This window comes from Stenella coeruleoalba, assembly GCF_951394435.1.
Source record: "Stenella coeruleoalba genome assembly, chromosome: 20".
Taxonomy (NCBI): domain Eukaryota; kingdom Metazoa; phylum Chordata; class Mammalia; order Artiodactyla; family Delphinidae; genus Stenella; species Stenella coeruleoalba.
Window position 1 is genome coordinate 57,145,655 of NC_137166.1, and position 26,613 is coordinate 57,172,267.

Below are 26,613 nucleotides of genomic sequence, written 5' to 3' on the forward strand. Positions count from 1 at the left end.
CTGACAATTGAGTGGTCTAAGCTAAATTGTAAATGGGCACTATTTTCCCTTCCTTGGAGCAGTGTCAAGAGCATGGACCCTCTAGTCAGACCACCTGGTTACACTTCCTGGCCTTGTTCTAACCAGCTGGATGACTTGAAGGAAATTTCTCTCTGCTGTGATTTTTAATTTGGAGATCCGTGTATTAAACATATATTTTTTGTTGTTGTGCCCCACCCCCCTTTTTAGTCTTTTTTTAAAAATATACATTTATTTATTTATGGCTGCTTTGGGTCCTCGTTGCTGCACGTGGGCTTTCTCTAGTTGCGGCGAGCGGGGGCTACTCTTTGTTGAGGTGCACGGGCTTCTCATTGCGGTGGCTTCTCTGTTGCAGAGCACGGGCTCTAGGCACACGGGCTTCAGTACTTGTGGCACTCGGGCTCAGTAGTTGCGGCACGCGGGCTCTACAGTGCAAGCTCAGTAGTTGTGGCGCACGGACTTAGTTGCTCTGCGACATGTTGGGTCTTCCCAGACCAGGGCTCGAACTCGTGTCCCCTGCATTGGCAGGTGGATTCTTAACCACTATGCCATCAGGGAAGCCCCAAAGTGGCCATTTTTATGTCACTTCCAAAGAACAGGTTGTCAGTGCGTCAAGCCAGATGTGATCTTTGACTTGCAACAAGGTAGAGAGTCATGGACAGAGTAAGGAGCAATTCCAAGGAGGGGCTGTCCAGGTGTGCAAGTAGAAAGCAGGTATTCAAGGGATGATGGTATTAGTAAGATCCCAGTTATCTCCCGTGGGATTGGTATTTTAGAGAGATTGTTCCACATGCCCTTCTCATAGACCCACACCTCTGAAAATGGCGAAAGACAAATAATTGAGGTCCCCAAATACACAGCGTGGCTTGTGGGCTCTTAGTTTCCCAACCAGTAATTGAACCTGGGCCCTCAGCAATGAGATCATGAAGTCCTAACCACTGGACTGCCAGGAAATTCCCAAGAATGCCCCTTTCAGGACTAGCCAATTCTTAGAGGTAACAAACTACTCTTAGGGGCTGTTTCTTTCATGTGTAAATTAAGCAACCCAAAGCCCCTAGTCGGAAACCCTCCTCTTTCTGACTCTTACACTTAGGAGACTATATTTCTCATCATCTAAGGGCCTGTGCCGGGCAAATAAGTCAGCCCGTATGCTCCAAAGCCTGTTGACAGTATTCAAACTAGCCAATACCAAACTGTTTATCCTACCCTGTCTTATCTTTCCTGTTGAAAACACAATAAAAGCTGTGGACCATGCTTTCTTCACCTCTCTTACCTCCTGACCTGACCCATCCTGGTCTTCCCCTCGTGGCCCTTTGTTATGTGCCCTGTCTCCTGTTTCTAGGAATGTGTGAGCATAAACTACTTCCTTCATGACAATCATTCCCATTTCTGTGTATATTAACATATCAAATTAATTCCTGGGTATATTCTAGAACACACAGGGAACATATTATGACTTCTTTACAGTGGCCTACAGGGCTCTACACAGGGAGCTTTAAAGTGATACTAGGGATGAACAGGAAGGAGCAGGTGACAGAATTCCAGGGTCAGGACACATTTTCACATTCCTTGCTAGAAAAAATCTGGCAGTCTGGGAGTCTTTTTCCACCGATAGAGACCATTCATGGTGTTTGAGGAGAGAGTGCAGAAATACTGCTTTCACTGATGCTCTGAGGCAAGTTGCTCCACACACCTGGTTGTTTGCAGGGGAAAAAAATACTACGTTACCCAGAAGGCTGAGCGCCGCGTGTTTGCGCCGATGCTGGGCCAGTGATGGCTCAGGACGGGGGTGGTTTCCTGCGGCCCGCGCCGGCGGGGGCGGGACCTCCAACCATTTGGAGAGCTGCGTCATCTATCTGTGCCGGCTGGGTCCTCCGGGGCTGTGGGTCCTGTGGCGATGGGCCGGGTGCGTTTCCCAGCCCCGAGCTGGGCAGGCCAGTGAGGAGGGTGTGTCTTACCTCCGTGTCGGTGTACTAGCCCAACACTCGCCCCGGGTCCTCCGTAACGGGAGTGTCCCGTGAGCGCCTGCCGGGGCCCCGACCCCGTCCCCGCAGCTCTGACGCGACGGCCTGGGCCTCGTGCGCATTTTGCGCCTGGGAAACTGAGGCTCAGAGTGCGACCGTAGGCCGAGGTGACCCCTCCCAACCCCAACCCCCTCACCCTTCTGCTCTGGGCAGGAGGCGGGCGGCTGAATCCTGGAGCCGCCTCTCTGGCCCCGCTCTCTCCTCACGGTCCCGTGATGGCGGCGAGGTGGTTGGACCCGGCACGGGTGAGTGGGCCATATTGCTGGCATTGCTGCTTCTCCGCTGGTTCGGAGAGGGCTCCTGGGCAGGCTGGAGGCTAAGTAAGCCATTGGGTTTTTCTTTGTCCTCGTCGTTTACTTACAACAAGTGGCGCTGACTCGTTATTTTATCCGCGGTCTTACCACAGTTTCGGGTCTCCGACAGGTGTTTCGTCAGTGCGTGAAGGATGAATGATGCTTCCTTCCTTCCCGTCACACTTAAAATTCTAGAATTCCAGCTTCCCCATCCTCCCGGCCGACCTCCTGTGACCTTCCGTTCTTCCCTGGCTCACTGTTCTGCAGATACACCAACCTGACCGTAAGTTCTCTATCCCCGCGCCCCGCCCCGCCCCCAATCTTTATATTTGCACTGGCCTTTGCCTGGAATACTGTTCCTGTATCTTTTTTTTTTTTTTGACCATGCTGCAGGGCTTGGGGGATCTTAGTTCTTCAACCAGGAATCGAACCTGCGCCCCCTGCAGTGGAAGCATGGAGCCCCAACCATTGGACCGCCAGGGAAGTCCCACTGTTCCTATATCTTTGCAGGACTTCCCTCTCACATCCTTCTGGCCTCTGCGCAGATGTCTCCTATTTGGAGAGGACTTTTCTAGCAGTTAGCTTAAAATGGCCCCTTCCTGTTGCCTGTGTTCTGGCATTTTTGTGTAGGGAACCTGGCAAAATTCCTGGTTGAATTTGTCCAGGATGCTGTGGGAGCAAAGAGAAAACAATGAGAAAAGAACCGTAATAGCCGGCCGTACTCGATTGAGTCCTTGCTGTTAGCAGGTCGACAGGCATAATATATCACCTCATGTAATCCTCACCTTTTCAGAGCTAAGTTCTCTTATTATCACTGTTTTGTACAAGAACAACTTGAGACTCAGTGAAGTTCAGTTTCCTGCCCAAGTTCACTGCAGTTCTTTAGTAGCAGAAACTAACAACCAGTATGTCGCCACCACAGCCTGTATTTTTACCCTCTTCTCTACGAACAGTGGAGAGGGTTGCCTGGAGGTGACACCTAAAGTAAACTTTGCAAGCCAAGCAGGCTTCCTTCCGGTAGGCAGTCTTGGCATGAACCAAGGACATGGCATTTCAGCATGCGGAAGAGTGTGGACCAAATAAAAGGTATATTGGTTGTTTAAGGAACCCCCAGAGGGTCTTTGCGATTGCCAGAATCCTCCCTACTCCCCCATCTGCTGAGACGTGTCCTGGGAGGGCCAGACGTTGTGGCCGTTGGCTGAATGTTCCATCCTGCTCAGCCAGGACAGACATCATGGCCAATCAAAGGCTGTTGTTCTCCTGGCTACAGCCTCCAGTGTCCTCAGCAATTCCTATTCCCTGGTCCCTGAAGTATTCTTTCCTCCGGGATACATGCTGTCAGGTCTCAGGTAGAAAAAAGAAGTGATGGCTCATTGTGGATTCTCCCTGGGAGTCTCCAGGGTTCACATGGCAGCAGGAGCTGGTCCAGGCCCTGCCACTTCCCAAGCAGGTACCACCACCTCAGGTGACTCTCCTGTGAGGTGGGTGATGATGAATCTGCTCCTCTGCCGACGTCTGCAGAATTATTTTCAGCAGTGGCTGAAATGAATATAACTGGGAAATTTATTTTAAATGCTTCACATCTTCATTAACTGTGGTTTTACTTTGCCAGTGGGTCATGGTTATGCTGTTAGACCTCAGACCAGAGGAACCTGCTTTTAAATCCTGCCTCTGATCACAACCCATGTCAACTTTGGGTGAAATCGTAGAGCTCCCTGGACCTCAGGTCTCCTGACTGACATGAAGATGATAATGGCATTGACCTCACCGGCTGTGGCCAGTCACCCAGTGTTTCTTTTTTCTTTAATTCTCATAACTATTATTGCTCAGTGAGAATCATTGTATTGATTCAGAAATCAACGTTCAGAGAAATTAAGCGAGGCCCCCAAGTTCACACAGCAGGCAAGTGCTGACTTTAGGACTTAGGATTCAAACCTCAAGAGTGGGTGGGACTTAAGAGCTGGGGACTTTCAGACACTTTAACAAGACATGTAAATGCCTCAGCACGAGGCAGGCACACAATGAGGACCAGTGGGTCTGGGGTACTGTTGCTGTAATTATTATTGGTATTGTTTTGTTGTCATTATTCTTTCCCATTTGTCTGACACCTTAGCACCCTTACCATTCTGTGCCTCACAGTCCATGCAGGAGGGTTCCGACCTCGTGTCATTCTCCGTCACCTCCTGCCTAGGAGGCTTCTGTTGGCTACACTGCTGTGATCAGTCTAGAGCAGTGTCTGCCTCCTGGAATCCAGCACAGAGCTCGGCCTTCAGGGGCTGTTTGGTCTCTGCATCTTTGCCATGGAGAGAGATGGGCTCTGATTCGATCAATAGCCCCAAGACCAACACAACTGCATCTGCTTGACTTTCCAGATGATTGTTACTTATGAGGACGTGGCCGTGACTTTTACCCAGGAGGAGTGGGGGCAGCTGGACCCTGCCCAGAGGACCCTGTACCAGGAGGTGATGCTGGAGACCTGCGGGCTCCTGGTCTCTCTGGGTAAGGCCTTCCCAGTCCATGTGGGACCTGTCACTTGCTTCATTCCACCCTCTGGCTCCAGGCCTGGTGGTTGAGAAGCCCTCTGTAGCCCATCTACCCCCCTCTGCACAGCTTCAGTTATTTTCTGGACTCACCTCTTGCTGCCTGGTCTCCTTGTATCTCACTTAGGGAGAGTTGGACAAGAAACATAGTTTGCCTTTGGTCACAGCCAAAGGAGAAGGATGTGTTGGGAGGAAATGGAGGTGTCTCACAGAACCCAAAGGTAGGAATTTCTGCTGAACTCCTTGAGGGACTGATATAGCGACTTAGAGAAGCATGATTATGCCCTGGCTTCTGGGTCTCTTGTTCTGCCTTCTCTCGTGGGCCTGCTCATGTCACTTTGTTTTCACAGTGGTTTTTTCTGCTGCAGCTATTTTGCAGAAGGAGGTAGTCACTAAGTCCTTGCTCTCTGAGGCCCACTCACTCCTCATCTCTGTTTCTTGCTGTATGTTTATCTTGTTTCTCTGTTCATGCTGTACTCAGTTAATTCTCCCAGCACACTGTACTCAACAAGTAAGGGAAATAGGGCCATTGTTGTGAGTCCTTCCTAAAGCTTAATCCATTCAACTTAAAAGGCACAACTTGGTTGTCAACAGCTCTGCTTTGCATTTTTTATCCGTCCTTTTGTGAAATGTTGATTAGAATAAATGATATATGATGTTCGTGCAAATGTCTCTATTTGACCAAATCACTGTGTGGGATTCCAAACCCAAGTTTTTATTTTTAGTAGTTCATGAAATGCTGAATTCTGGCATCTCCATGTCTGCTCCTTCCTCTGGTCCTGTTTCCTGAGGATTGACTCCTCTGCTCATGTCCCCCTCTCACCACCACAGCCCACTTGGTCTGAGGCTGCTGACTCCCACGGGGAAGTGTTTGCTGTTTCCTTCTTCGTGTAGCACTTGGGAGTCCAGGGTCTGGTGCTAGACCCCTGGTGTCTAATCCCTGCTCTGCTGCTTATGAGCTGTGTGTTCCTGGGCAGGTTACTGAACGCTTCTGTATGTCAGTTATCTCATAGGTAGTATCTCATGAAGTAATATAGTACCTCCTTCACACGTCTGTCGTGAGGGTGAATGGCTCAGAATAGTGCGTGGTGATGCCTGGCTGTGTGCAGGGTTAGCAATTGTGACTCCTGCTGCTGTCACTACTGTTAGTGATATCATCGTCGTCCTTGTTGTCATGGTCATCACCCTACACTTGGACTCAGCATTTTCTGGAACAGTGTTGTGTAGTTTTGTAGTTAAATACAGATGCCAGATGCCAGAGATGACTAGACTTTGGTTTTCATCTTGGCTCAGCCATTCATCATGTCCATGGTTTCAGCAAATCATTTTATCTGCCTGAGCCTCTGTTTCTTCGTCTATAAAATGGTGCTTATTGCAATATGTACTTCATGTGGGTGCTATAAGGAAATCCTAAAATAGAATTTTTCATGCAAGGCGCACAGGAAGGTCAATATAACGCTTTGCTTAGGACCTAAAAAAGACTTAGATCCATGAAGACATTTACCTTGTTCCTGAATGAAAAGACTCAATATTTTAAATATGTATGTCATTTCATTTCTAAATTAGTTCATAAACTTAATTCAGTTTTTTCTTTATGCATTTAAATTGCTTGGCACAGTCCCTGGAATATGGTTATACCTATAAATAGTTATTATTTTTTTAAGACTTGTTTTTTTTTGAGCAGTTTTAGGTTCACAGCAAAATTGAGAGGTAAGTATAGAGATTTCCCATATACCCTCTCCCCCCACACGAGCATACCCTCCCTCATTCTCAATATTCTCACCAGAATGGTACATTTGTTACAGTTAATTCATCTACACTGACACATCATGATCACCCAAAGTCCATAATTGACATTAGGGTTCACTCTTGGTGTTGTACACTCCATGGGTTTGGACAACTGTATAATGACATGTATCCATCATAGTATCATACAGAATTTTTTTGTTGCCCTAAGAGTCCTCTCTATTCATCCTTGCCCCCTCACCAACCACTGATCTTTTTTACAGTCTCCATTTGTGTTTTCCAGAATGTCATATAGCTGGAATCATAGAGTATGTAACCTTTTTGATTGGCTTCTTTCACTTAGTAATATGCATTTGTTTCTCATTCATGGCTTGGTAGCATGTTTCTTTTTAGTGCTGAATAATATTTTACTGTCTAGATTTACCATCGTTTATCCATTTACCTACTGAAGAACATCTTGGTTGCTTCCAAGTTTTGGCAATTATGAATAAAGCTGCTGTAAACATCTGTGTGCAGGTTTTTATGTGGCCATAAGTTTTCAGCACCTTTGGGTAAATAGCGAGAACTGTGATTGATGGATCCTATGTTGAAGGTATATTTAGTTTTTTAAGAACCCACCAAACTGTCTTCAAAATGGTGGTATCATTTTGCATCCCCACCAGCATTAAATGAGAGTTACTGCTGCTCCGCATCCTTGCTAGCATTTGGTGTTGTCAGTGTTCCAAGTTTTGACCTTCCTTCCTCCCTCCCTCCCTCCCTCCCTTCTTTTCTTTCATTTATATTTATTTATTTATGACTGCTTTGCATCTTCGTTGCTGCGTGTGGGATTTCTCTAGTTGCAGCGAGCAAGGGCTACTCTTTGTTGCGGTGCGTGGATTACTCTTGTTGTGGTGTGCAGCCTTCTCGTTGCGGTAGCTTCTCCTGTTGCGGAGCATGGGCTCTAGGCCCGCGGGCTTCAGTCGCTGTGACACTCAGGCTCAGTAGTTGTGGCATGTGGGCTCTAGAGTGCAGGCTCAGTAGTTGTGGCTCAAGGGCTTAGTTGCTCTGCGGCATGTGCGATCTTCCCAGACCAGGGCTCGAACCTGTGTCCCCTGCATTGGCAGGTGGATTCTTCACCATTGCACCACCAGGGAAGTCCCTTGACCATTCTAATAGGTATGTAGTAGTAACTTGTTTTAATTTGCATTTCTCTGATGATATATTCTGTGGAGCATCTTTTCATATGCCTGTTTGCTGTGTGTATATTGTCTTTGGTGAGATGTGTTTTAAGGTCTTTGGTGAGGTGTCTGTTAAGGTATTTGGCTATTTTAAAATTGGGTCGTTTTTGTTTTCTTACTTTCTAATTTTAAGAGATATTTGTGTATTTTGGATAACTGTCCTTTATCAGATACGTCTTTTGCAAATATTTTCTACTACTGTGTGGCTTGTCTTCTCATCCTTTGGCAGAGCAGAAGTTTTTAATTTTTATGAAGTCCAGCTTATCAATCATTTCTTTCATGGATTATGCCTTTGGTGTTGTATCTAGAAAGTTATCACATACCCATACTCATCTAGGTTTTCTCCTATAATATCTTCTAGGAATTTTATGGTTTTGTGTTTTACATTTAGATCTGTGATCCATTTTGAGTAAATTTTTGTGAAGGGTATAAGGTCTGTCTAAGGTAATTTTTTTTTATATGTGGATGTCCTGTTCTAGCACCATTTGTTAAAAAAACTAGCTTTGCTAGCTATTGTATTGCTTTTGTACCTTTGTCAAAGATCAGTTGACTGTATTATGTGGGTCTATTTCTGGGCTTTCAATTCTGTTCCATTGATCTTTCACCAACATCACACTGTCTTCATTACTATAACTTTATTGTAAGTCTTGAGGTTGGGTTAGCGTCAGTCCTCCCACTTTGTTCTTCAATATTGTGTTGGCTGTTCTGGGTCTTTTGCCTCTCCATATAAACTTAATCAGTTTTGGATATCCACAAAATGATTTGCTGAGATTTTGATTGGTATTGCATTGAATCTATAGATCAAATTGGGAAGAACTGACATCTTGACAGTACTGAGTTTTCTTATCCATGAACATAAAATCTCTCTCCATTTATTTTGTTCTTTGATTTCATTCATCAGAGCTTTGTGGAGTTCCTCATATAAATCTTGTACATATGGGCTTCCCTGGTGGCGCAGTGGTTGAGAGTCCGCCTGCCGATGCAGGGCACACAGGTTCGTGCCGCGGTCCGGGAAGATCCCACATGGCGCGGAGCGGCTAGGCCCGTGAGCCATGGCCGCTGAGCCTGCACGTCCGGAGCCTGTGATCCGCAACGGGAGAGGCCACAACAGTGAGAGGCCCGCGTACCACAAAAAAAAAAAAATCTTGTACATATTTTCTTAGATTTATACCTAAGTATTTCATTTTGTAGGAGTGCTAATGTAAATGATAATGTGCCAAAGGGCAACTAATCTAAGTCTGCTTTCAAATAACACTATATCACTTCACTGGTAACATGAGACCTTATAACAAAATATTCTGTCCTCCCATCCTTCGTATCATTGCTGCCATTTGTTTCACTATGTAAGTGCATATATAATGGGAATATATATTTTATACATATATAAAAATAAGCATTTATATGTATGTATGTATATGTATAAGTGTGTGTAAGCTATGTACATAAGCATAATTGAATACATTATTACTATTATTATTCTGAACACAATGTTACCTGTTAGATTGGTTAGACAACTAAAAGTTTTAACTTTACCTTCTTTTATTCCTCCTGCAGTATTCCTCCTTTCTATATTTAGATCTGAGTTTCTGACCTATATCATTTTCCTTCTCTCTACAGAAGTTATTTTAACATTTCTTATAAGATAGGTCTACTGGCAACAGATTCCCTCAATTTTTGTTTCTTTGAGAAATTCTTTATTTCTCTTTCAGTTTTGAAGGATAATTTCACAGGGTGTGGAATTCAAGATTGATGAGGTTTTTCTCTGAACACTTTAAATCTTTCAACTCTCTTATGTGATTTCTGAGGAGAAATCATATGTAATTCTTGTATTTGTTCCTGTATAGGTAAGATGTTTTGTTTTGTTTTGACCTTCGTCTTCTTTCTGGATTTTTTCTTTATCTTCAATTTTCTGTAGTTTTTAAATGGTATGCCTAGGTGTGGTTGTTTGGTTTTTTTGTTGGGGGAGAGGGGTGGGGGTAGTAGGCATTTATCATGCTTGGTGTTCTCTTGGCTTTCTGGATCTGTGGTTTGGTGTTTGACATTAATTTTGGGAAATTCCCAGTCATTATTGTTTCCTGTATTTCTTCTGTTTCTTTTTCTCATTTTTTCTCCTTTTTAAATTCGCATTACTTTATATTACAACTTTTATAGTTCTGTGGTCCTTGGATATTCTGTTTTTTTCAGTCTTTGTCCTCTTTGCTTTCAGTTTTGAAGGTGACTATTGATATATTCTCAAACTCAGAGATTCTTTCTTTAGCTGTGTCCAGTCTACTGATAAGTCCACCAGAGGCATTCTTCAGTGTTATTTGATATGTAGCATTTTTTATTTTTGGTTCTTAATTAGGATTTCCTTCGATGTGCTTACATTCCCCCTCTGTTTTTGCATGCTGTCTACTTTGTTCATTAAGCCCTTAGCATATTAATCAGTGTCATTTAAAATCCCTGATCTGATAATTCCAGCATCCCTGACATGTCAGGTTCTGATGCTTGCTCTGTCTCTTCAAATTGTGTTCTTTGACTTTTAGAGTGACTCATAATTTTTTTTGATAGCTGCACATGATATACTGGGCAAAAGTAACTGCTGTAAATAGGCCTTTAGGAATGTGGTGGGCGGGACTTCCCTGGTGGTGCAGTGGTTAAGAATCTGCCTGCCAATGCAGGGGACACGGGTTCGAGCCCTGATCTGGGAAGAGCCCACATGCCGCGGAGCAACTAAGCCCATGCGCCACAACTACTGAGCCCGTGTGCCACCACTACTGAGCCTGTGTTCTAGAACCCACAAGCCACAACCTCTGAAGCCTGTGCACCTAGAGCCCATGCTCCACAACAAGAGAAGCCACCGCAATGAGAAGCCCGTGCACTGCCGCGAAGAGTAGCCCCCGCTCACCACAACTAGAGAAAGCCCACGTGCAGCAATAAAGACCCAACACAGCCAAAAATAAAATAAATTTAAAAAAAAATGTAGTGGCAGGGCAGGAGGGAAAGAGTGTTCTTATAGTTCTGATTTGGTCCCAGTCTTTTAGTGGGCCTATCCCTCTGGACTGTGAATGTCACAAGTGTTTATCTCCTCCACTAAGGTAGGACAGGATGGCCAAAGTTGACTGGAGTTGGGTATTTCCCTTCTTCCAGGCCATTTAGGCTCTGATAAAACCCCAGCAGTTTAGGATCTGGTTAACTAGTTTCTTCTGAGGACAGGCCTGGTTAAAGAGAGTGCTCTGGTATATTTCATAATTGGTTCTTTTTCCTTCCCCCCTGCCAGAAGCCCAAGGGGATTTTTCTCTTCTATTTTTTGTGGGAACTTGGTTGAGCTTCTGGAGAGAAATTTCATAGTGACTGTATCCCCTGGAGGTTTTTTTTTACTGTCAGGGTTGTCTGCACTGAACCTCCACCAATCCATTCATTATCGTTCAGGTTTTCTATCCTGGCGCTGATTCCTGTGGCAGTTTCTGCTCATGAGTCTCTGCTCTTGTAAGCTGTGACTCACTGTATTCCCGGTGTCTCCAGTCCTGGGGATAGCAGTTTACCTTGTTTCCTCCCCTTATTGATCCAAGAAGACTTGTTGACTTTTCAGTCTGTTCAGTTTGCCACTTGTTGTTAGGATGGAGTGGCGACCTGGAATCTCCTTACAGGCAGAACTGGAAACAAGAAGTCGACTAAATATTAGTTTTGACTTAACTGTTAGGATTTAAAAATTCCATGGCAACATGGCAGATTGATGAAACACCTGGGCTCAGGAGCCACAGTTCAGTGAAATCTCAGAAAGTGACATTTGAGCTGAGACCCAAAGAATTAGAGTAATCTAGAACGAGCAAAGTAGGGGAAAAAACAGCCTTCCAGTTAGAAGGGACAGCACGTGCAAAGGCCCTGTGGTTGCAGGGAGCATGACTCCTGACAGCTGAAGAAAGACTCCTTCGCTTTCCACTGCCCTGTCCCTGAGCCCCGTGCTGAGCATGTAGCAGACAGGAGTGAACATTTGCTTAGTGATGACAAACGAATCCTGAGCTTTGGTTCAGGATCTGCAGATGTGCTTTCTGTGCGGGTCCTGGTACCTTTGCCATTGATTTATCTACAGTGTTTACCCCCACATCGGTTGATATATGTTTGGGTACACATGACAGACCAGCTCAAACAGTCTACACCCTGAAAGAAGCAGCTCAGAGGTGATGCTGGCTTCCAGGTTGGGGGTGCCAACCCAGGTATCTGTTTCTTTGCTTCCTTGGTTCTGATGCTCAGGCTGGTTCCCTCACAGGAGTCGCAAGATGCTTCTGGATGGCAGGAGCTGCGGGGGCCTCACTCAGCCCTTCCTGAAATAAAGCTTTCTTTTTACTCAGAGCAGCTGTCGTAGGTCACCTGCCTACCTTAGATACGGATGATGCCGTTTGTGGGATGATGGAGACCAGGGCTTCTTAGCCTGCCAGGTTGGCTACTATCACCTGGGGAGCGTTTAAAGTCTGATGCCCAGGCCCTTCCCAGAGATTTTGTTTGAACTGCTGTGTGGTGGTAGCTGGGCACCCCAGGTGTTGCTGATGCACAGGAGGTTGATGTCCCTGACTTGAATGAATTAGAAAACGTCTTCAGGAGGTACATCTGAACAGTGCTGGGTTCTGTGGGATGGAGATCAAAGGGAGTTGGTGCTGTCTGTGCAGCCAGCACTAATGTCTACAGTCTTCAGGGACAAAGGATGGTGTTTTTACAGTTTGTTTCCTAGTTGCAGCATTTTGTTTGCCTAGATGGGAGCAGCTGCATTCCGAGGTCTCTTCCAAATCCTGCAGTCCCAATCTGGGTTGAGAGGTTTCTTTCTTCTCACCAAAATCCTCATGTTCTCTTTTTTTCTCTGTGAACAGGATGTCCTTTGCCCAAGCCAGAGCTGATCCACCCACTGGAGCACAGCCCAGAGTTACAGACGTGGAAGAGAGGCCTCTCCCCAAGCTCCTGCCCAGGTAAGTGCCAACAGCTGGCCAAGCGGGCATCACAGCAGGTTGCAGACAGCAGGAGGACCATTGCCTATAAAATTTGTGAGAATTTTCTTGTCATGGCCTCTCTGGAGGCATGGTATCTGTGGAACCTTTTAACCTGTGGTCCTTCTACCCTATAACACTCTCCACTGCTCCTGGGGAGGTGTGGGGCGTATCAGGTAAGTTCAGGCTCTCGGCTCCATGTACTTGGGCTTAAAAACTAGGTGTGACACACCACACAGCCTTGTGGCCCTGGGGAAGTTCCATGATCCTGTTGTGCCTTTGTATATAAGTTTGGCCAAGGTAAACCTAGCTGTTCTAACAGGTGTATTCCAAAATCTCCATGGCTCAGCACACGAAAAGTGTTTTTCTTGAACCAAGGGTGATGCGGATCAGTAGGAAGCTCTGATCACACAGTTATTCAGGGACTCAGCTACCTTCTGTCATCAGCGTGGGACCTTCAGGGTTCCTGGCATCCTCCATCTGGCAGAGGGAAAACAGAGAAGGGAAAATGTCACACCCACTTCCAACACATTGTTTCCACTCACATTCCACTGACAAGATACTCGACTTTGTCATTTGGTGCCTGGGGCTGGGATAGGAGGCTGAGTGTTTTCAAGGAGAGGAATGAAATGGTTTGATTAGTGTGGTCTGTTACACTCAGTCTGTTCCTGAGAAATTGTAGTCATAATCGATTCTGTCTCATTGGGTGGTTGGAGGATGTAATAGATTATGTATGAAACTGCTTCTCACTTGGTCTGACCCATAGTGAGTGGCTCAGCAAAAGTAAGCTATTAGTATTATTAACATCATGGGATTAGTGCTAGTGAGTAATGATAGTATCTCATATTTCCTTCTGAACTGCAAGTAAACAGGGCCTTTCCAACTATGCTGTCTATCTTACCCTTTCCCACCTTCTCCATCCACCCACACTCTGAGCGTCAGTCAGACACCCAGAAGCACTCCTCCGCCCTAGTCTTCCTATCCCTTCTGTTTGCTTAAACCTCAAGGCACCTCATGCTCAACATGCCTAAGAGGGGGCTTTTGACCTTGCCTGTTCCTCCCACCTCCCGTGCATGTTAGAAGGCTGGGTTCAGCCTCAGATAACTCCTCAACACCCCCGTCTCCACCAAGCCCTCCAAATGCTGTCCATTTTGCATGCACGCCTCCTGAGTCTGTCACCTCCACCACCAGGAGAAGATGTCCCCCCCACAACCTCGGTCCAGGTTTTCAGCTTTTGCCTGGGTGATGCCAGCACACTCCTGGCTGGTCTCCCCACACCTCCTCTGTGCCTCTAGTCAGCTCTGTCTCCCACGGTGGCCCCCGCAGCCACCAAGATCTTGTTCCCAACCTTCAGCACTCCCCCAGCCACAGAGCCCTCAGCACGTTTTCATGTCGAAGGTAGAGCTTGTGGGACTTCCCTGGCGGTCCAGTGGTTAGGGCTTTGTCTACCAATGCAGAGGGTGCAGGTTCGATCCCTGGTTGAGGAGATAAGATCCTGCATGTCTCGCAGCCAAAACACCAAAACATAAAGCAGAAGCGATATTGTAACACATTCAATGAAGATTTTAAAAATGGTCCACATCAAAAAAAACTTAAAAAAGAAAATAGAGCCTGTATCCTTGTGTTGCTTGATCCTTAAACCCTTCTACATTCATCTAAATCTCTCATATGTGTAGCTTACCTCCTCACCTCCCTAGAGGAGATCTCACCCCTGACCAAGGCCAATTCATGTACAAGAGTCTAGGCCAAACCTTTTCAGGGAACTGCTGCTTCTCACTTTTTCTGCCTCTTTTGTAACAAAGATATGCTCAGTTGCCTCACATTCGGGGAAAGTAAATAGAAAATGCTTCTGCCTCTCTAATGGCTTCACACTGACATTGACTCTACTTTCCCTGTAAAATCCATCTTCTTGGAGAAGCTGTCTCATTCTTGCAAGAGAGGTCTACACTTGAGTCCTGTCCATCACATTTACTAAAATTTTCTTGCACGTTTTGAATGAGGTGTAACTCACACCCTGTGTTGTGTAAAAATCTTAAGAGGTTAACTTCATGAATGCTTGGGTATGTTTAACCCATGTAAGCACCACCTCAGTCAATATGTAGAATATTTCCAGCATCTCATTGGGATCTCACGCCCTCGATAGCCCCTTGTGCTTGGTAACCCCTATTTAGACTGTCGGCACCGATTCGTTTTGACTGTTGAACCCCATAGCATGCTGTCTGTCATATGTGTCTTCTTTTGATCATCATGTCTAAGATTCTTTTCATGTGGTTACCTGGGGTTGGAATTTGTTTACTCTTAATACGGTGTAATAGCTCATTGCTTGAAAAATTGCCCTTCATTGATCCATTCCCCTCCTGATGGGCACTCCTGTTGTTTTCAACTTAATGCTGCTGAGAATATTCATGTTATGTTTTTTGGTGCATGTAAGCACTGATTTCCGTTAGGAATACATTCTGGTATGTGTGCAGGTCAGGTCATGGAGTAGCTGTATGCTCAGCTTTGATAGAAACTGCCAGACAGTTCTGCAGAGTGTCTGCCCCCTTTAACATCCCCACCATTCATCTATGAAAGACTCCATCTGTCCCTATCCTTGGCAGCTCTTGGTAATGTTCTCTTTGCTCTTTGAGGTCTGGGGGAGGTTCCTCTGCACCACAGCACTGAAACTCTTCCTTACATGGTCACTGCTTTGCTCCTAATCTTCAAATACAGCACAACCATAAACGATCATGAGCAATGGACCACAATTTACTGAACACACCTGGCACTGTGCCCAGTGCTTTACAGACATTTTCTCATTTAGCTTTCACAACAGCCTATGAGGCAGACACTGAGAGCCTCTCAGTTTTTCAGAGAAGGAATCTTAGACAAGAAACAGCTAAGAATTTGTCCAACATTAGCTGGCTGGGTACAGGCAGAATTTGAGTCGAGTTGTTCTGCTCCAGAGTGAGCACTCTTGACCGCCACGCCAAATGAGCTCAGGACGCAAGACAGACTTACCAGACTGTGTCGTGTTTGAGCATTTGACCCTCTTGGATTCTTTGCCCCTCTTCTCACTGGACTTTCATTCTCCTTCTCTGGTCATCACTTGAATGTTGGCTCGTCGGGCATCTAATGGCTCATTCTCTTTACTCTTAAATGCTCTCCAAGGTTAATCCACACATTCTCATTCTCACACCTCCAATTTACATGCTGCCTAACTAGGTCCCAGGTGTACATTATTGGACTAACCCATAATAAAAAATTAAAGCTAATTAATTGACTTTTTTGCCCTGTGTCTGGCACCCTCCAGAACATGGTATATGTAGTGTTTCACTTCATCCTCATAGCAGTCCTACAAGGTGGGCTCTATTTTTAGCTTTATTTTTCAGAAGAGGAAAATGAAGGCCTATGGAATTTGAGTGCCTTACCAGATTTATTTTTAGCTTTATTTTTCAGAAGAGGAAAATGAAGGCCTATGGAATTTGAGTGCCTTACCAGATGCTACAAAGCTAATATTGTGTTCTTTTGGAATTTGGGCCTAGGGTTTTTGTGGTCAGAGACCATGTTCTTAACCATAATACTCATGTGACCTCTAACTTTTGTTTAGTGGACCTCAGGTACGGGTTTCAGTTAATCATAAACCTTGGTTTTATGGGGACATTGTCATCACTGATTAATCAATGACCTTGATTAATTGATGTATTAATTAAATTATTTGCTCCTTTGTTTCTTTTTGAAAATAATATTCTTAACATCACCAAACTCCAGAATGAGAACATTACTCATACCGTCCTGTCTTAGTCTGGCTGCTGTAACAAGAATGCCACGGAGTGGGCACCTCAAGTAACAAACGTTTATTTCTCGCAGTTCGGGAGTCTGGGAAATCCAGGATCAAGGGGCTGGCAGATCTGGCACCTGATGAGGGCCTGCTCCTTGGTGTGCAGATGGCAGGCTTCTCATTCTGTCCTCACATGGCAGAGAAAAGAAGCAAGCTCCTTAGTATCTTTTCTGGTAAGGACACTAATCCCATCTTGGGAGCTTATCCTCTCATGCACGGCAGTTCCCTGATTCTGGAAGATTCTGTGCCTTTTTTCGTTGTATTTCCAAAGGCTGAAAGGGCCTTCCCATTTTCTCTATACGTCAGAGGGTCTGGCTGCATCTGGGAAGCCTGCATGACCTCTTCCTGTCTCCCACCTACTGCACTAGGTGCCCCTTTGCTGGCTTCCTGTAGCACCTTGAGATGTTCTGGCTTCGAGCACTCACCACACACAGTGTCTTCATTCCTTTGTCTACCTGTCCCTCATCTCCAGACATTCTGTCCCCTGTCCATGCTGTCCCTTTGGGTTTTCCCTCTAAAATTTTCAAGAATCTAAGAACCAAAAAGAAAGAAATTGCACACCTGGGTTTCAGAGATTTGAAAACACAGCAGGTACAGAGCCACTATTTTCATCTTCTCACTGACATGGTGATTTAGTTTCTTCTGTGTTGCCATCACTTATATGCCTTTTGTGTATTGTATTCCCTTCAGGTGGCAACACAAAAGCTGATACCACAGAGCCTACCCCTTCTCACCGGGCGTTGTCTGAGCAAGTCTCACCCCAGGAACAACTGACTCAGCGAGCCTCAGGGGACTCCCTGTTGGGACAAACCAAGGATCAGGATGGGCCACTGGAAATGCATGAAGTCCACTTGAGACCAGGGATGGACCCCCAGAGGGAGAAGCCCTCTGGGAAAATGAGCCCTGAACATGGTGGTTTAGGGACACATGATGGTCTTCACTCAAGGATTGTTCAGCAGCGAGTCTTTCCAGGAGATATTCTTTATGAATGTGACTCACGTGGACCAGTGAAAGGACCCTTGATACATGAAGGGAAACACCTCTATAAGTGTGAGGAATGTGGGAAAGTTTTTAACAAGAATTGCTTCCTTGTTCGACATGAGCAGATTCACTCTGGCGTGAAGCCCTATGAATGCACAGAGTGTGGGAAAACCTTTATTAAGAGCACACACCTCCTCCAGCACCACATGATCCACACCAGGGAGAGGCCCTATGAGTGCACAGAGTGCGGGAAGGCCTTCAACCGCAGGTCACACCTCACGAGGCACCAGCGGATTCACACTGGAGAGAAGCCTTACAAGTGCAGTGAGTGTGGAAAGGCCTTCACCCACCGCTCCAATTTAGTCTTACATAACAGAAGCCACACTGGTGAAAAACCCTTTGTGTGCAAAGAATGTGGGAAAGCCTTTCGAGATAAGACAGGTTTCCTTCGACACTACATCATCCACACGGGAGAGAAGCCCTTTGAGTGTGTGGAGTGTGGGAAATCCTTCAACCGCAGATCACATCTCACCTGGCACCAGCAGATTCATAGTGGAGTGAGACCCTTTGAATGCAATGAATGTGGGAAAGGCTTTTGTGACAGCACAGACCTCATCCAACACTATGTCATCCACACTGGAGAGAAGCCATACAAGTGCCTTGAGTGCGGGAAGGCCTTCTACCGCAGGTCACACCTCAAGCAGCACCAGCGGAGTCATACCGGGGAGAAGCCCTATGTGTGCGGTGAATGTGGAAAGGCCTTTACCCACTGTTCCACTTTTATCTTACATAAAAGAGCCCACACTGGAGAAAAACCCTATGAATGCAAAGAATGTGGGAAAGCCTTTAGTAATCGGTCAGACCTCATTCGACACTTCAGCATCCACACTGAAGAGAAGCCTTATGAGTGCATGGAGTGTGGGAAAGCCTTTAACCGTAGGTCATACCTCACCAGACACCAGCGGATTCACAGTGGAGAGAAGCCCTATGAATGCATGGAATGTGGCAAAGCCTTTTGCCAAAGGGCAAACCTCATTCGACATGCCGTCATCCACACTGGAGAGAAGCCCTATGTGTGCACTGAATGCGGAAAGGCCTTTACCTACTGCTATACTTTTATCTTGCATAAAAGGGCCCATATTGGAGAAAAACCTTTTGAGTGCAAAGAATGTGGGAAAGCTTTTAGCACTAGGAAAGACCTCATTCGACACATTAGCATCCATGCTGGAGAGAAGCCCTATGAGTGCATGGAGTGCGGGAAGGCCTTTAACCGCAGGTCAGGCCTCACCAGGCACCAGCGGATTCACAGTGGAGAGAAGCCCTATGAATGCCTCGAGTGTGGGAAAACCTTCTGCTGGAGCACAAGCCTCATTCGACACTCCGTCATCCACACAGGAGAGAAGCCCTATGAATGCAGTGAGTGTGGAAAGGCCTTCAGTCGCAGCTCATCCCTCACTCAGCATCAGAGGGTTCATACTGGGAGAAACCCTGTCAGTGTGACAGATGTGGGAAGAACCTTCACAAGTGGGCAGTCCTCAGTCAGTCTTCAAGAACTCCTATTGGGGAAAGACTTTTTGCATGTAACGACTAAGGAAAATCTTTTGCCAGAGGTAGCATCTTACTCAGAATCTGATCATTCATACCAAAGAGAAACCTCTCATTTTTCTTCCCCATGAGAAAAGCTATTGCAGGATATCAGTTGTCATCTAAAGAGTCATCTTAGAAATGGCCTCAGCCTAGAAACTTATTCTGTATCTGAAAATTCACACAGGAGAGTGATCCAATCTTTATTGTGCACTTAGCAAAACCCTCAGCCACATCTTTCTCCTTAGCTTACGCTACAAAATTATCTCAGGGATATTTGTAAACAAAAGAGGAGGAGACGAGAAAAGAGAAAAATGCAAACACAGTTTTCAGATTTCAGTGATGAGCCTGTGGCAATTTGTCATCCCTTCCTTAGTTTAGTTGAGGCAAGGGGAGTGTTGTTGCAGAGATCAGAGGGCCTTGTTCCTTTTATTTGTCTTGAATATACATGCATCTGCTGTCCAGTGTCAGGAGAGTTAGTTGAGAGTATGTCTGAAAATATTTACTGCAAGCCAACTTTGTTCTACAACATCGTCTCTATCCTTGAGTAGCATATGTCTTTATGAGAAATATGAAGGCTTGACTTATGAAATACTTTCATATTTAAGGAGATAAAGATGTATGTATGAGTGGGCCCATTTTACTGCATATTTAAGACTGATTTTTTGAGAACATACTGTGTCATGTGTCTTTAACCACCCAACACTCATACTTAATCTACTTGTTCATTCTTTTTTTTTCTGTGGGGTGACAATGACAGTGTAGCTGTGCGACCTTTCCAGATGAATCCCAGTTCTTCCCTCTGATTCCTCCTTAGAGAGATTTCTTCAGGTCCACCTCAGTGACTTTCTAGAGGTCGAATTAGAGCCAGAACAAAATAAAACACATAGCTAAATTAAGCTAAAGGATAATGATACATGCAGAGAGGTAGTCTCATTTTTAATCTTACAAAAGATTGTGTGAAGAGTCACTGTCAAGGAAAGTGACTAGAATTTTAACAGATGATATGAGCATGTGTGGGTGCAGGTACATGTGTGTTCCACAGTTGTTGCCATTGGCTTAGTCCCAGTATAATGACTAAATGACTAGTATCTTTTGTCAGGGTATTTTGAAATTACTTCTTTGGAGTTTTGGGTTTTTTTGTTTTTGTTTTTTTGTTTTTTTTTTTTTTTGAGCAACGTGATAGTATTCCTTCATGTTAAGAAATATACTGTACAGAAAGACATAAAAATAATCATGCATTCACTCTGAACCCTCCTCAGGGCCTTTCAAATGACCGCATGTCTAGTTTTGTATTCCCATTGAAGGCCAAGTCATTTTTGTTATGTTAATCCATGGCATTATTGTGAAGGCCCCTTCCTCATGCTTTTCATGTCTTGTCTAAGAAGTCTTCAGCAAGCTCTAGGTCCTGAATATTTTCTCCTAAAAGTCTTATAGTTTTACATTTTATATATATATATATATATATATTTTTTTTTTTTTTTTTTTTTGGTACGCGGGCCTCTCACTGTTGTGGCCTCTCCCGTTGCGGGGCACAGGCTCCGGACATGCAGGCTCAGCAGCCGTGGCTCACAGGCCCAGCTGCTCCGCGGCATGTGGGATCTTCCCGGACCGGGGCACGAACCTGTGTCCCCTGCATCGGCAGGTGGACTCTCAACCACTGCGCCACCAGGGAAGCCCTTACCTTTTATATTTAAATCTCTAGTCCATGTTGAATTAATTTTTGTATTACCATGTGAAGTTTAGGTTGTGTTTTTTGCCTCAGGATGTTCAGTTGTTCTGGTACCATTCGTGGAAAAGACTGCCCTGCCTCTATTGAAGTGAAGTTAGTAAAAAATAAGTTGGGCATATTCATTTTGGTCTATTTCTGAGTTCTTTATATTATCCCATTGATCTGGGTATTTAAACCTCTGCTAATACCACATTATCTTGAATACTGTAGCTATCATTAAATCTTAAAATTGGGTAAAGTGATTCCATCTTCTTTATTGTTTTTAAAAATTGATTTAGCTTTCCATGTCAATTTTTCCTTTGGTTTTCTATATAAATTTTATCATGTGTTTGTCTATATTTTAATAACATCTTGTGGGATTTTTTATAGATGATACATTGTGGGTCATTTTGGTGAGATTTGGCATCTTTATTATGTTGAGTCTTCCATTCCATGAACGTGGTATGTCTCTCCATTTATTTAGATTCTCTGATTTATTTCATTAGTGTTTTATAATTTTCACCTTACAGATTCTGAACATATTTTGTTAGATCTTCATCCATACACCTTTTCTTGGAGTCTTTATATGTGGTATTGAGATTTTAATTTCAGTTTGCTCATTATCATTACTGTTATAGGGAAATATTAATTTTTATATGTTGACCTTGTATCCTGTGCCCTTGTTGGACTCAGTTATTAGTTCTAGCAGGGTTTTTTTTTTTTTTTTTTTGTAGATTCATCAGGATTTTCTTCATAAGCAATAATGTTATCAGTGAATAGTGAACATCTTACTACTTCCTTATGTGTATCAGTTTTATTTCCTTTTCCTGTCTTTATTCTACTAGCTAGAATTTCCTGTCCAGTGTTGAATAGAAATGGTGAAAGAGCACACACTTGTCTTATTCTTTTTTTTTTTTAATAAATTTATTTATTTTTGGCTGCATTGGGTCTTCATTGCTGCATGCAGACTTCTTCCTAGTTCTGGCGAGTGGGGGCTATTCTTCGTTGCAGTACACGGGCTTCTCATTGTAGTGGCTTCTCTTGTTGTGGAGCACGGGCTCTAGGCATGCAGGTTTCAGTAGCTGTGGCAGGCGGACTCAGTTGTTGTGGCACATGGACTTAGTTGCTCTGTGGCATGTGGGATCTTCCTAGACCAGGGCTCAAACCCATGTCTCCTGCATTAGCAGGAAGATTCTCAACTAGTGTGCCACCAGCGAAGCCCACTTGTCATGTTCTTAATGTTAAGGGGAAAGCATTCAGTGTTGCTTGACCATTAAATAAGATGATAGTGTGGGTTTTTATATAGATGTTTTTTAGTTTGGAAGGTTTCCTTCATTTGCTAAGAGCTTTCATTATGAATAGGTGTTGGATTTTGTCAGATGCCTTTTCTCCTTCAGTTGATGTGATCATATGTCTTTTCTTCTGTAGCCTGTTGATATGATGGATTGACTGGATTTGAATGTTGAACCAGCCTTGCATTTCTGCAGTAATCCCTGCAGTCATGGAACATGGAATATAATGATATGTATGTGTGTGTGTATATATACACACATTCCTTTTGCCAGTGTTTTGTTGAGAAATTTTATGTGTAAAATCATAAGCATATTGGTCTATATTTTATTTATTTATTTTTATACTGTTATTGGTATCTGAGTAATATTGGCCTCCCAAAATGAACTAAGAAGTGTTCCCCCACCCCCACCCCCTCCCCCCCAACCTGGATGAGATTTTGAGGAATTGGTTTTATTTCTTCTCTAAATGTTTGGTAGAATTCTCTGGTGAAACCATTTGGGCCTGGAGATTCCTTTTAATGTAATTTATTAATTGCATCTCATGAGAATATATAGGGATGTCATTAGTTCTCAAACATTGTAAAGCGAAGTCTCAAGTTGAATATCCTATAATAATTTAAAAACAAGGTTATGCTTTGAATAATAGGGCTTGAACACTTTAAAGGACCATAGAGACCCCTTCAATTTAATGATGAGAAAACTGAGGTGCAGAGAAGCCAGGTGACCAGCCCAAGCCCATATTCTCCAGACAAGGGCAGATCCCATCTATTTCTCCTAACTTACTGGACTGCTGTCCATTATACTGCTTATAAAAGCCCTATCAGGTCTTCCCTGGTGGCGCAGTGGTTGAGAGTTCGCCTGGTGATGCAGGGGACACGGGTTCGTGCCCCAGTCTGGGAAGATCCCACATGCCGCAGAGCGGCTGCGCCCGTGAGCCATGGCTGCTGGACCTGCGCGTCCAGAGCACTCCGCAACGGGAGAGGTCACAGCAGTGAGAGGCCCGTGTACCGCAAAAACAAACAAACAAAGAAAACAACCCCAAAAAGCCCATCAAATTGGCATTGGGGATGTCATTATTTTCAAAAAACATGTTCTCCAGTTTTGATTATCTTTGCTTCCTTCAGGCATGGATTATTTCGTATTTCATAACTTAATTTCCAAGCACATCTTTAAATGTTTTCATTCACATCTTCTGTTACTAACGTCTGTCCTGTTTTATTTCATTCTCCATTTTGTTTCATTCTATGCAAGTTAAAGAATTTTTTTGTGGTCCTATATCTTTAAATGTTTTCAATCACATCTTCTGTTTCTATTCTCTGTCCTGTTTTATTTCAGTCTCTGTTTTATTACAGTCTCTGTTTTATTACATTCTATGCAAGTTAGAGATTTTTTTTTTTTTATGGTCCTATATATTGTCAGTTTTACCTATATTCAGTTTGTGCTAAAAAGCAAACATCCTGCAGTTGGTGTATGCAGTTCTATATGTATCTGTTAGGTCAGATTTATGCATTTTGGTGTATGAACCTAACAGAACATAACCAACATTATTCCTGCCTTATAAAAATTAATTACTGAGATAACATTAAAATATTCTAATTTGTTTATAGATTTAACTCTTTATTCTTATAGTAAAATTGTTTTATGTAAATTGAATTGATGTTTAAAATTGTGTACAAATTTTAAAGTATAATGTCTTCCTGCTATTTTCTTCCTTGTATCTATTTTTCAGATACAAATACACATTTTTATGTTTTTGTTTAATAAGTGTATATATTTTCCAAATTTTTATTTGCTTTATTTCTGTAACATATCTTCGAACTGGGACTTATAAACTGAATATTGCTGTATATTTTTCAACCCACTGAAAACTACTGACTACTAATTCAAACATTTATTCCATATACATTTCCTGTATGATGCATCTTCCTGTTGTGTGCTTATCTTTACTTCAGTTCTGTGTCTTATATACATTCTTTTAAAATTTTGTGTAGATTATTTACATTCTAAACTTCGCTTTTAGTTGGGAATGTATATACTCCTATTTTATTATTGCTTAAGCTAAAAATTATAATGTCTTTAACACAAAAAAGTATAGAGTTAATACCATTACCCTCCTTTTGCACGATGTAAGGGATATTATTGAGGATTGCATGGTAGGTTTTTTTGTTTTGTTTTGTTTTGTTTTTTGCGGTACGCGGGCCTCTCTCTGTTGTGGCCTCTCCCGTTGTGGAGCACAGGCTCTGGACGCACAGGCTTAGCGGCCATGGCTCACGGGGCCAGCCGCTCCGCGGCATATAGGGATCTTCCCGGACAGGGGCACGAACTCGTGTCCCCTGCATCGGCAGGCGGACTCTCAACCACTGCACCACCAGGGAAGCCCCTGCATGGTAGTTTTATTGTTCTCAACAAGGAGATGTTTTTCATGTTTTACACAGATAATGAATCAATTGTATTGATTCACACGTGCATCCTTCTCTTGGATCTTCATTCCTTCTGTCACTGCAGACTTTTCACCTGGGATCACTTTCCTCTGGCCTTAAATTTAACCTTAGGATTCATTTTGTGTGGGTTAGTTTTCTATTATGATTCTCATATTTCGTGCTCTGTTTTGAAAAACACTTTTGTTGAGTATAGAAATCTGTGTTGGCGGTTATTTCCTCAGCACCTTCACATGTCCTTCCATTATGTCCCTGACCCCACTATATGTTAGGTGTGAGTGGAGACGATTTATTTTGTGTTGATAGTTTCCTGGTGTTAAGGAACAGTACTTGAACCTGATACAAAGAACAACACACCCTAGAAATTGTAACGGTGAGATGGGCTTAGTCATTAGATGGGGTTTTGAGTTGTTGGAATAATAAAAGGATGACAGTGTAGAATGCATAGGAGAAATAATATGTATCTGGTGACCAGGTTGATGGATTGTGACATAAACTGACTAGATGATTAACAACCCCAATTTTCTCTTTCTGGATGCCTGGGAGGACAGCGTGTCTCCGCTTTCTTTACAGTTAACTTTGGGACCATGTGAATGAGACATGGCCAGTTAAATACAGGCAGAATTGATTGTGAATGTGTGTCTTAACTGTTCTTGCATTTGTGCACCATTCTGGGAATCTCCTCAGTGGTTCTAGATTTCACCCCTCCCCAGGATTTAGTGCTCCATTGCGTACTGTAGGTTCAGGAGATGGGTTGATGGTGTTTTGATGAGGACAGGACCTGATGACCTGAAAAACCTCTAAGCTTCAAGCTGGGCCATCTCCTGATCACATATTTGTACCTGGGTCTACCTGTCCTGAAGGTCAAGGGGAGGACAGGAGAGGGAGAGGGAGGCCCCAGTTACTGTGAACTAGATGACATGTCATCTTATGTCACAAACATGAAACCATATCAGCTCCACTCCAGTTAGACCTGAGGACAGTTAGTCCTGATGTTCTGAAGATCTGAATCATGTGGCTTTATTTGTAATGATGCAACTCTTTGGGCATCATGCTTACCTGTAGTTTAAGAAGCCGTCCTGGACTTCCATGGTGGTCCAGTGGTTAGGACTCTGCGCTTCTAGTGCAGAGAGCTCGGCTTCAATCTCTGGTCGGGCAACAAAGATCCTGCATGGCACTCGGCATGGCAAAAAAAACAAACCCTTCCTGCGGTGCTCTTTAAGAAATAAATATGCCAAGTAGTACATACAAATGTATGATTTTATGTAAAGCGTTTAATCAATGCCTATGAGGCTACTTGCCACGTCAAAGAATCATTGCTTTTTCACAAATAACGCCAAGGATCCTGCAAAGAGGTATCCCTGACTTATCCTCCCAAGCCCTGTACGTGAAAGCATTGTGATGTTAATACTAATGACAGTAATAATAATCGTTCTTATTTACTGAGCATGAACTATGAGATAGGCACTTTTTATGTAAATAACCACGAGGGACTTAGTATTTCCCATTCTAGTCACAGTAGAGCCATGGTTCTTAAACTTGAATGAGCGGTACCAGGATTCCTGAAAACAGAGTGCTGAGCCCCGTCCCCAGGGTTTCTGATTCTCTAGGTCTGGGTAAGGCCCCAGAGCTTGCATTGCTAACAGGTTCCCAGGTCCTGCGGTGGCACGATTAGGGAGGGCGGGGCATTAGCCCCAGGCCTACGGAAATCTGGGCACTTTTCTTTAAAAGGAAGCGAAGCCCCGCCCCACCCCGTATGAGGATTCCTGGAGCTAAATTATTTCCCAGTCTCTTCCCGCGGTGCCGCTGGGCCGTCGCCATGGAGAAGGGAAATGGCGCACGCGCGTGGGCACAGGCTGGGCGTTAACTACGTAACCCAAAAGTGGATGCCACCGGCGCTACCGCCCCCAGCCCTAAGCCAATCACGACCTAGGAGGGGGGCGTTTCCTTCGGCTTCGGGGCGGGACTTCCGGCCTCGCTGCAGGAGAACA

General features: G+C 44.2%; 1 protein-coding gene across 7 annotated transcripts; it reads left to right on the top strand.

Annotated features, from left to right (window-relative positions):
• Positions 1-1,879: 1,879 nt before the first annotated feature.
• Positions 1,880-22,319, top strand: LOC307179152 (uncharacterized protein). Of its 7 annotated transcripts, none has more exons than XM_079908002.1 (8): positions 1,880-1,924; positions 2,466-2,618; positions 2,729-3,421; positions 4,189-4,237; positions 4,708-4,834; positions 12,683-12,778; positions 16,646-16,789; positions 17,307-22,319. In XM_079908002.1, exons 3-8 carry the CDS (start codon positions 3,381-3,383, stop codon positions 19,271-19,273), a joined length of 2,424 nt encoding a protein of 807 aa, XP_079764128.1. In that variant the 5' UTR covers positions 1,880-1,924; positions 2,466-2,618; positions 2,729-3,380; the 3' UTR covers positions 19,274-22,319. The 7 variants fall into 7 exon arrangements, with proteins under 7 accessions (XP_079764128.1, XP_079764127.1, XP_079764132.1 ...); XM_079908001.1 differs by having other exon boundaries at positions 1,887-2,287; XM_079908006.1 differs by lacking the exon at positions 16,646-16,789 and having other exon boundaries at positions 1,887-2,287.
• Positions 22,320-26,613: the final 4,294 nt, after the last annotated feature.

Coding starts and splice junctions, on each gene's coding strand:
- LOC307179152 (XM_079908002.1), top strand. CDS start 3,381: ATGGCATTTCAGCATGCGGAAGAGTGTGGACCAAATAAAAG. Junction 4,835..12,682: donor CGGGCTCCTGGTCTCTCTGG/GTAAGGCCTTCC, acceptor CTCTGTGAACAG/GATGTCCTTTGCCCAAGCCA. Junction 16,790..17,306: donor GCTCCTTAGTATCTTTTCTG/GTAAGGACACTA, acceptor TATTCCCTTCAG/GTGGCAACACAAAAGCTGAT.